Source organism: Sorex araneus, chromosome 5 (genome assembly GCF_027595985.1).
Source record: "Sorex araneus isolate mSorAra2 chromosome 5, mSorAra2.pri, whole genome shotgun sequence".
In the NCBI taxonomy this organism is placed as follows: Eukaryota; Metazoa; Chordata; class Mammalia; order Eulipotyphla; family Soricidae; genus Sorex; species Sorex araneus.
This window is the reverse complement of record NC_073306.1, coordinates 92,210,658-92,221,795: the sequence shown is the minus strand read 5'-3', so window position 1 is coordinate 92,221,795 and position 11,138 is coordinate 92,210,658. Positions and strand designations below refer to the sequence as shown.

Below are 11,138 nucleotides of genomic sequence, written 5' to 3'. Positions count from 1 at the left end.
CACTCAGAAATTACTCCTGGCGGTGCTCGGGGGACCATATGGGATACTGGGAATCAAACCCGGGTCAGCCACATGCAAGGCAAATGACCTACCCGTTGTGATATCCGCTCCAGCCCCAATCATGATGTTTTAATAAATTTCTTTTTACAAAAACCGTGATTCTTCCGGAAACAGTCCTCTTCCTTTTACTCTCACATCTCCCCAGCTTATGCAACATTCTTCCAACCATGACTGGGATGAAGTAGACTTCTCCAAGTCTACTTCAGACCCATCTCAATCTAGGTGACATTCATGTCAATAGATGCATTTGTGGTGGTCTCTGGAAGTGTGACACTCTCTTTCCTGTACATCTAGCATACCCAATTGAGCACTGGGTTTTATGGAAGGGACATATGGGTCACATACAGGAATCAGAGAAGTGGAACATCATGACAAATAAGCCTTATGTGCGTGAGTAGGAAGTAGCTAGCGGGTCTGTGGGTCACACCCTCCTCCTTGGTTCTCGCCTATTATTCTGCACTGGCTGTGAGTGGAGAGGAGGTGGGGGGAGGCTTGGAGTATCACATCCTTATTTTTATAGTTCATTTTGCTGCACTTTGCTGACACAACACAGACTGTGGGTGTAAGCAGACGTCTAGCCTATCTCTGGTGGGGGCTGGCATGGCGCTGGGACAGACCCACCCAGCTTCAAATCCCCGAACCTGCCAGCTGACTGGAAATGTCACATCACTACGTCTTATCCCCTGTCTGCAAAACAGGGTGACACTGGCTAATATACAGAGTAGTTTTGAAACTTCAATGATGTGAATGTTCATAAAAGTAGTTTTTGCTAGGATGAGTCTGTCTGGATTATAGCTGGAAAAAATTATAGTTTTAAGTAATAACATTATAATAGTGTTTAAGTTTAGGTACTGCACCCCCTCCCCGCAGTGCCAAGGAGCCCTGGGACCTCCATCACTGTCCAGTGTCCCCTCTGGCCTGATTGCCATTCCCCCAGTCTGGGTGGGATGGAAGGGATACAGAGTATAACAGCTGTACAATCTGAGGCAGTGGGGTGGGCTGAGGCTCCTCCCCAGCACGGAGCAGGGATTCCAGCAGAGAACCTACTCTCCAGAGGCAGGCAAAGGGGATCTGGGCTCAGAGGATATCTTTGGGCAGGCACAGTAGCTCTGAGCCAGGACAAAAGAGAGAACATCGCATCTAGCTTGAGCAATTTGAGTCCTGCAAGGAAGGAAGGGCCTGAAGGTATCTGGATCAGGGGAGAAGCTCACCTGGATTCTCTGTACCTGGTGCTTCCTCCATAAACAGGCGTGGAGGACATGAATGCTCACTCTCTGGACACCTGACTTACTCCGGGCTCCGAGTTCTTGTTTCACCTTGTTGTGGGGAAATTTGAGGGAGTACCCCTTACTCTGGCATTGTCTCAGAGCTCATGGAGTGAAGGAACTGGGCTAAGGGACATCCTACAAGGTTAAGAATAAGTGACTTTGATTTGATATTTTTTTTAGTAAATAAACTTATATTAATAGAAGTGAAAATGAGAATAGAAACTTCTTCAATTAGTAAAGTTCATGTAATAATTTAAATTCTCTTTTAAAATTAGTTTTTGAAAAATATGTATTGGGGCTCGAGTGATAGCACAGGGGGTAGGACATTTGCCTTGCATGCAGCTGACCCGGGTTCGATTCCCAGCATCCCATATGGGAGTAATTCCTGAGTGCAGAGCCAGGAATAACCCCTGTGCATCTCTGGGTGTGACCCCCCAAAAAAAAGCGTTTTTTAAAAAAATTGAATCACAGTGAGATACAGTTACAAAGTTATTCATGATTGGGTTTCAGTCACACAATGTTCCAACACCCATCCCTTTACCAGTGTACATTTCCCACCCACAATGTCCCCAGTTTCCGCCCCCCACCCCCACATACACACTGCCTGCCTCTATGGAAGGCACTTTTCTTCTCTCTCTCTCTCTCTCTCTCTCTCTCTCCCTCTCTCTCTTCCCCTCCCCCCTCTCTCTCTGTCTCTCTCTCTCTCTCCCTCCCTTTCTCTCTCTCTCTCATATCTTTTACCCTGTCCCAAGGCTCTGGGGCTTCCCAGGCATACTTAGAGACCAGTTATCTGGTGGGATGAGGGACAGAGGCAGCAAGACAATAGGGAGTGGAGGGGTCTGCACTGAATTAGAAAGTGTGATACAAAACAAAATCCAACACTGAGGGGCCAAACCAAAACACCACTGGGCACTGGGCTGATGGGGCCAACAGGCCTCCTCACAGCTCCCCAGGGATATGTCCACTCTCCCTGCAGCCTTCCTCACCCCACTCATTCCCACATGCCCAGATCAAGTCACAGGCACGCAGAAGGGTCACTGGTTTGTCTGGCAGAAAGACATATTGAGAAAGAAGTGTGGGAGACCAACAAGATGTCAGAAGGAGGGAGACTGAGAAAGGGGAAGTCTTTTGGTCCCCTGGGCTCAGACTCGAGCCAGCAGCCTGGGACACACACATGTGCCTGCTGGGTCCCACTTCCATCTCGCCTGCCAGCTCCATCTGACCCAAAGGAGCAGTGCCCCTTTGCCAGCCTCCAGTGCCAGCCCCAGAAGCCAGAACTGTGATTCCTGGGCTGCGTAGCCCAAGCCCTGGGTGGGGGTAAATCTAGTGCACCCCTGTCATGGAGAGTACTGAACCAGAGTTCTGGTGCTGGGGCCGCTGCTGCTGGTCTTCCCACTGTGCCACCAAGCTGGCTGTGTCTCCCAGATCAGTTTTCTTCCTTCACCGTCTAGAAGGCAGAACAAAGCTAGGCATTTGACCTATCTGCCACATGGTCAAGGAAAGTGGCTAAACCAAGCCCCATATCAAAGACAAACTCTTTCCTGGCAAGAAAGCAAATGCAAGACTCAGAGAAAGGTTTCAGGGGGTGCCCTTTGAACAATTTCTCATGAAAGAACACAAGCAACGATTTTTTGGCGGTGTGACTTGTAGGACCTCACTGGCTTCTAGGACCTCACTGGCTGGGTTTGAAACCAGCTTCTTTCGCTTACAGCTCATTAGCCTGTCAGTGTCTGCTTGGTGAATCAGGAGGGACCTGGCATCTCCTGAGAGCTTCCACTGAGAACAGTGGAGATATTCTTGGAAAGAAGAGTCGAAGTCGGGGAGTGTACAATGAGAACAGAGAGAAGAGGCTGGGCAGGGGGTAGTGAAGGCTGCTGGCTGTGGAATGAGGCTTCTGCTGTTTTCACAGGATGTTTCCCTAAAGATAGACACTGTTTGGGAAGCAAGGTGTAGGAAGAACACCCCTGCATCGATGCACGCTGCACTGAGCATGGTGAAGAGGGCAGGGAGGAATGGAAGGACCACTCTGTCCTGCTCCTTGGCGACCTCTGCTTTCTAAGGCTTCTGCTGACCCTGGCTGGCATCTGAGGGACTCTGCTTGTTCTTTCCTCTGCCTGTGTCCAGGGAGAGTGGGGGCGTGTGGGAAGTCCTCAGCAGAGGGTACCCCTCTTTCTCCACAGAGGTGAGCTGCCTGTTTGGGGGCACAGGGCACAGGCAGCACTGGCCTCCCATGGGCAAAGCTTGTGCTCTCTGTGGATCAGCAGGAACTAAGCCTAACTCTGAGTGATGCCTTCCCAAATGCAGGAGGAACCCCCTGGAAAGAAAGAAACTTCAGCAGGAACTAGAGGCTCTAATAGGCCTGAATGCAGACCACAAAGTCCCCTTTCCTTGAAAACACCCTAACAAAGGACTCTTAGCTCCGACCAAGGCTGCTGGGAAAAGGGCCTAGGAGACCAGCTTCATGAAGACCAGGCACACCTCCACCCGCCTCTGCCCAGACCCTCTGCTTTGGGTGTGCAGCTTCTTCCCTTCCTATGGCTCCACTTTGGGTGTCACCTGCGTCTCAACCTGGGGTGTGGAACTTTTTCCCTTTACACAGCTCTCTCTTCTTTCTTCTTCATCATATTTCCTTAATAAAAGTACTTTGCTTCTTCATCATCTCCTGCAGCACGTTTCTCAATTCAACCCCAGCACAACACTCCCCCCAAATCTTGGGTGGGAGGCAGAAACTAGTCCCCACAATGCACAGCAATGGGATCTTGGGAACAGCCTGACAGATGGTGGCAGTCTGGGGCTGTCCATGCCCTTTTAGGTGTCTGGACGCTTGGCACTTCCTAGATAAGGTGGTGGTTATGGCTCTTTCTGGTGGGGCCACTCTATTCTGCAGCTCCCAACACTGGCCAGATTTCACTTCCAGATTTAGGAGCTGCTGAATCCTTCACTTGGATGTGATTCACCAGTTACAATGTTCTCCTACCCACCGCCCACAGCCACAGTGAATGGCACCAATAAAGTGGATAAAAAATTTTTTATTTAAAAATAAAGGAATCCAACATTCTTTTATTTCAAAAATATTAGCAAACCCCCATTAAAATAGAACCCAGATATAATAGTAAGCAGTTTTTAACTTTCTCTGAATATCTGTTTACAGCAAACAATGCCCTTATCTCACACTTGCATACAGCAGATAACAGGTTAGTTTTGGGGCCACCCCCAGGGGTGCTCAAGCTTACTCCCTGTTCTGAGCTCAGGGATCACTGCTGGCAGGCTCAGAGAATCAAACCCTTAGCAATAAACAAACTAAGTGCCTACCGACTGTACTGTATCTTTGACCCAGATACATTTTACAAAAAAGAAAGGAGTCTACAAAACAGTCACAAAAGTTTACTAGTCTAAGTTGGTCCCTTTTATTAAAATTGCACTTGAGCATGAAATACATTTCTGAGTCTTAGAAAAAAGGCTACAGTGATAGGCAGCGTGCGCAGCACTTGCCCTGCCTGTGGCCCAGCTAGGTTCCATCCCTGACATTCCATATGGTCCTGAGCACCACCAGAGTCACCAGAGTGACTCCTGAGCATCACCGGGTGTGTCCCCACAAACAAAACAGAAAAAAATGTTTTACACCTCAAGCCTTTCCACCAGAGCAAGGCTGCAAGAGAACTGGGGAAACCGAGGAAGAGGGGCCTGGCTTTAAACCCAGGGTTATGGTGATGTAGCAACTCATATTCTAGCTACTTTTCAGAAAACTGTAGATTCAGGAGGGAGGAAGGTGAGTACATGCAGTAGGGATCACCCAGAAGGCTTGTACAGAGAATGGGGGAAATGATGGTGGGAGGGGCTTAGGATGGTAATGAGGAGCATCTATGATAATTATATGGTAATGAGTTTATGGTGATGGGTACAATAATAAGGCGTGCTTATGGTGATGGGTATGATAATGAGAAGTTTATGGTAATGAGGAGAACACAGGGTGGTGGGAAGGCTCACTCTGGGTCTCTCATGGCCTGTGACATCTGCCTCAGGGGTGAAATCCTTGGCTGTGTAGGTGCTGTGTTCTTGCAGGCAAAGAATATAGCAAGGAGGTTTCTATCAGGGACTATGGCAACAGCCATCCAAAATATGCTGGCCACACCAGAGCTGCTCCTGGCCTGTGTTCAAAGGTGCCAGGGTGCTTGCAGGCACGCACCTCACCACCCATAGATCGTCCTGGGCCATTTTGGCTTTCCTTGCCTTTGGGCTTTTCCCCTTTTTTTCTTTTTGGTCACCCCAGAGATGCTCAGGGGTAACTTCTGACTCCACTCTCAAGAGCTACTCCTGGAGATGCTCAGATCATATGGGTGCCGGGGATAGGACCTGTGCTGTCTGCATGAGGGAAGCGCCCTACCCTCTGCACTAGCTCTCTGGTCCCAGTTTTAGCTTTTTTTTAACCCAAGAGTCTCTAGAATTTGTGTGGGATGGTGGGGAGGAGGTAGGAGAGTACAGGGTGACAAAGAATGTTAATTGTTTGATCACATAAATTATTTGGATAGCAATATTACTCATTTGTCTTTTGCAAAGACAGATCTATAGTTAGCTATGACTTTTCTTAGGATTTTTTTTTAATCAGCACACCAACCTTCCAACTTTGCTTGTCATTATCAAAATCATTAAGGCTTGGGGTCAGAGCAATAGTACAGTGGGTAGGGCACTTGCCTTGCACACAGCCCATCAGGGTTCAAACCCCAGCAACCCATATGGCCCCATGGGTGTCAGGTGTGGTTCAAAAAATAAAATAAAGAAGCAAGATGACTCAGATTATTCTTAGTTTCCTTTGCACACTGGAGGCTTGTTCAACTGCAGGGCCAGGAATAGCCCGGGAACAGCCCTGGGCACCAAGGCAAGTGACCTATGATTCAAACTTAAAAAAAAAAAAAAAGCCTCACAAACACTTAAATTTCACAGGCATGTCAAGATTAACAGTTAAAATTTCTAAAGATTTTACAAAAAATTTTTGAAATTTTAGAATTTTTTGTTTGGGGGCCTCACCAGTCGGTGCTCAGGGCTTGCTCAGGGCTTGCTCAGCAGTGACCCCTGGTGGGGTCAGAGAACAGTAAGTGGTCGGGCCGTCTGAACCAAGAATGGCAAGTGTTTGACATCCAGCCCACAAATTTTAGTTTTTTAAAATAAAACCTCCCATAGGGATTCTACATCAGCATGTTTTTTAAGTAGGTAAGGTAATAGGAAAATATCTGACACAATGTTTCACATCGTATCTGGAATACAAAAATGCAAAGAGAATTATTTCTGCCATATTTCATAGGGTAGACATCTCTAGAAGGCAGCAATAACATGTATAATATAACAATTAATATGTTAATACTAATTAACAATAGTAATATTACTATAATTAACATATATTAAGATGAGATCATTTTAACTCTAACTGAAGAAATCCATTCTGGATTCTTCTTGATGGAACCCTGGTTGGGTGTGTGCAAGGCAAGCAGCTTACCCACCATGCTATCTCTCCAACCCCATTTCTTTTCCATTTAATCAGAAAAAAAAGTAGCAGAACCTCTTGGTTATCTCTAAACACTCCATTTACACTTATTTTTTATTGCTTTTTGGGTCACACCCAGCAATGCTCAGGGGTTACTCCTGGCTCTGCACTCAGGAATTACTCCTGGGGGTGCATGGGGGACCATATGGGCCGGGAACTGAACCCAGGTCAGCCACGTGCAAGGCAAACGCCCTACCTGCTGTATTATCACTCTGACCCCATTACACTTATTTAAGTTTCAACAGCACAGTCATAAAAAATTTGTCACAGAGTAGAAACCAAGGCATATTATCAGTTAATGTTTTTCTTATCGGTCAAACTGTACACATCTTACACATGCACAAAATTTTCTACCACTCAGCTAAACCCTACAGCTCTGCCCTCATGGATCACTCCTTGTGGGACTCAGGGGACTGAACCCGGATCAGCTGTGTTCAAGGCAAGCACCTTCCCTGCTGTACTGCTGCTGTGGCCTGTTCTGTGATTCTTCAAATGCAAGTTGAGATTATTTATTTGGAGCTTTGCTTACTGCAATGAGTCTGCATTGTTTTCACCTACCCTGGCAGTTTGTTGCTTATTATTAGTCTTGAAGCTTTTTGTTTTTTCTTTTTTTTTGCTTTTTGGGTCACACCCAGTGATGCACAGGGGTTACTTCTGGCTTTGCACTCAGGAACTACTCCTGGCAGTGCTCAGGGGACCAAATGGGATACTGGGAATCAAACCAGGGTTGGCCACATGCAAGGCAAATGCCCTACCTGCTGTGCTATCACTTCAGCCCCTCGAAGTTATTTTTAATTTAGATTCTGTGGTACTCTTATCACCTTTCTGAATGCCTGTGGTTAGTTCTTTCAGATCAGGAAGTTCTCACTTGTGATTTCCTTGAGAAGACTCTCCTTGCCTTCTGATTAACCCATTATTTTTATATTTCCTCTACAAATGGAGTCTGATTCTTCTAGTTCTTCAGGATTTCATCATTCTTCCCTAAATCTCATTTGTCTTTCTTCCTTTTGAGTCGTTACAGGAACCTTATCCTCAACCCCAATCATTCTTTTCTCTGATGTACTGAATCCCTCGCTCTATTTTCCATGGAGACTTTCACTTCAGCATGCTTTTAGATGCAGCATTTCTGGAATTTTTTATACCTTCAGTCAGGTGAAGAATTCCTTCTGCTCCTTTATGTCCTTTATTTTGCTCATGTTTGACAGCAAATTAAACTTCATTTGATACAGCACACTGATTTCCTGCATAGTTGCTATTTTTTAATTCACTATTAGATTTCCCACTTCTAAGTCTTTAAGATCGACTTCTGAAGACAATCCTTTCTCATTCATTTTGTCACTGAATTTGAACTTTTAAGGCATTTGGTTTTCTACTGGGAGATGCTGTGACTCAAGTTGGGAGCATAGGATGTGAGGCATTTGGGTCACGTCCTATGGGGATGCAGTTAGAGCATAAAATAATCCCCACAATCCACCCTACACTCGGCACCAGATCTGCTTCCAAACTGAACACAGAGAACTGCGGAGTCTTCCCTGAGATGTAGAGGTAAGTGCTCCAAAGACACCCCTGCACGGCCCACTCAGAGGCCCACTCAGGAGTGGCTCAGACAGCTGCTGTGACAGCACAAGTAGTGTCTGGCCGGCACGCCCAGTTCTCAGCTACTGCTTCTTCAGAGAGGACTCAACAACATCCTGGAGACTTGGTTGTCTGGAAACACCTAGCCATCTGCTGCAGTAATGTCCACCACCAGACCTCCAATGCTGGCCACAGGCAGCTCGGACCTGTCTCTCTCCATCCTGCCAACACCAGGAGGCCACCTACTTTCCAAAGTGCCCACATGTGGACTGGCCAGACACCCGGCAGTGGGTTGGCAGAGTGGCTGAGTTCTGGCTGTGCAAAAGGCGTTGTTTGCCAACAGTTTATCTTGATGATTCTGAGGCATCCGTTAATAGTTCCCTGTTACTTTGGGGGCTGGGATGAGGTCGGGGTATGGAGCTGCAGCTGGGGAGTGACTGCAGCGACTGTGTCTTCAGAGGCTGCAGGCGAAGCCACCAGAGTTTGTTCAGACATGGTTACACTGAACTGTAACCTGAATGGTTCTGCAATGCCCGAGTCAACTCACAATACACCTGCGTCCATCCTCTATTATCATTCATCTAAAACAAGAAATAAAAAGTTCCTCTTAGTAGCAGGTAAAGTTAGCAAATGTACCATTTGCCTTGCATGTGGCCAACTCAGGTTCAATCCTGACATCTCATAGGGTCCCCTGAGCACCGCCAGGAGTGATTCCTGAATACAAAGCCAAAAGTAACCTCTCAGTATTGCTGGGTGTAGCCCAGAAATCAAAACAAAAACAAGGAAAATCCTGAAATTCCTCAGGGAAAAAAATGATAGATGCTGCCAGCCGCAATACTGTTCTCCATCCCTGTGATATCCACTGACCCACATATGTCACCTTCTCACAGCCCTAAGCCACAGGGGTCCCTCCTGGTACCAGTGTCCAGGCCCTACCTTCCTGCTTGTCATGGGCTGGCTTTAGCTCCTGCAGTAACTCTGAAGCTTGGTCCGTGTTTCCTGAGGAGATAAGGAGGATTGTGTGATGGAGGCTGCATTCTGAAGACCCGGATTCCCATCCCAGCTCCAGCTTTCTGAGTCGCACACTCACGTCTCTAGGCAAGTGACTCCCTGGAGGATTTGACATGGGAAACAGCTGGCACAGCAGCTGGGCACAACAGGTGGCTAGTAACCCTATAGGAGTACCCTGTGGTTAGCACCCCTGTGGGAGTACCTCTGTGGTTGATATCCCTGTGGTTGGTACCCTGTGGGAATATCCCTGTGGTTGTTCTCCTTTGGGAGTATCCCTGTGGTTGGTACCCTGTGGAAATACCCCTGTGGTTGGTGAGGCGAGTATGATAATCACAATACTATGAAAGCTCTTAACTCCCGTGGTTGGTAACCTTAGCTTCTTGGGCTCTGCTGTGTCAGTGAGTGCCCAGGCCCTACCTTCCCTCTTGTCACAGGCTGGCTTTGGCTCCGGCAGTGATTCTGAAGTTTGGTGCACGTTTCCTGAGGGGAGATAAGGGCTGTGTGATGGAGGCTGCAGTCTGAAGACCCGGATTCCTATCCCAGCTCCAGCTCTCATGAGCAACGTGAGGTGCTCTGAGTCACACACTCACATCTCTAAGCAAGCGGGATCAAGACCATGCTCCAACCCCCCACACCATGCGGCTCCCCGGAGGATTCAACATGGGAAGCAGCTGGCACACAGCTGGGCACAAGAGGATGCTAGTAACCCTGTAGGAGTACCCCTGTGATTGGCACCCCTTTGGTAAGTACCCTGTAGGTTAGTGCCCCAGGAGTACCCCTGTGATTAGCACTCCTGTGGTGAGTACCCCTGTGGGAGTACCCCTGGGTTAGTGCCCCTTGGGGAGTACCCTGTGGCTAGTATACCTGCTGATGTCTCTTCCTACTGTTCAACAGGTAAGTAGAATCTGGCACCCCCAGAATACCCACTTCTCAGGGCTGGTCCCCTTCTGAGGCTTGACATATGACATACCCTCTGCATAGTCTTCAGTTACTTACCTGGAGATCTAGTGTTTCGTACACAGGTGTAAATACCTACAGATAAGAAAATGTCATTGCAATGAAAGAACTGAAAAGAGAAGCTGAAGTTTCACACCCAGAACCTGTCCGTCTAGACTGCCTGCTCTTCCAGGAGCTTAGAGCAAATAGCTGACGGTCAGCCCAGTGAGTTGTCTGGAGGGACAGGTGGATTTGGTTCCCGCGAGCACCCCTGTGTGTGACCCTGGAGGCTCCAGAGCACCAATGGGTAACCCTCACCCCACGGCCTGTGGACTGGAGGAGGGTTCTGGGCCTCCTAAGCCCCACTTAGGAAGGTCCCCGCAAAACAGAATGTGACATCAAACAGCTACTAGTAAACAGTTAACTGCACAGGGCCCCGGGAAGTCTGGAGTCGTGCTGCTCTGCAGAAATATCACAGAACCACCTAAGTAATAAACATTTTAATTTTACTAATTTATTTTTGGTTTGGGGGCCACACTTAGCAATGTTCAGGGCTAACTCGTGGCTTTGCACTCAATAATTACTCTTGCAGGGGCTTGGGGGACCATATGGGATGTTGGAGATCAAACCTGGGTCATCTGTGTACAAGGCAAGGAGCTTAGATGCTGGCCCTAATTTTATTTAAAAATACTTTAGGGGCCTCCCAAGCAGCCTTTCCCCTTCCCCCCCACTCCCATTAGCCCACAGTA

General features: G+C 47.7%; 1 protein-coding gene across 2 annotated transcripts in view; it reads right to left on the bottom strand.

Moving 5' to 3' along the window:
• Nucleotides 1-4,342: 4,342 nt before the first annotated feature.
• The window catches only part of CD58 (CD58 molecule), a 36,719-nt gene continuing 29,923 nt past the window's right edge, over nt 4,343-11,138 (bottom strand). Inside the window, exons 5-9 of one of the 2 annotated variants that reach the window (XM_055140468.1) lie at nt 10,450-10,485; nt 9,871-9,933; nt 9,656-9,742; nt 9,379-9,441; nt 4,343-9,023 (exon numbers count right to left, since the gene is read on the bottom strand). In XM_055140468.1, coding sequence (XP_054996443.1) covers nt 9,016-9,023; nt 9,379-9,441; nt 9,656-9,742; nt 9,871-9,933; nt 10,450-10,485 — 257 coding nt within the window. In that variant the 3' untranslated portion in view covers nt 4,343-9,015. The remainder of the gene's footprint in view (nt 9,024-9,378; nt 9,442-9,655; nt 9,743-9,870; nt 9,934-10,449; nt 10,486-11,138) is intronic. The other variant, XM_055140469.1, reaches the window with a different exon arrangement.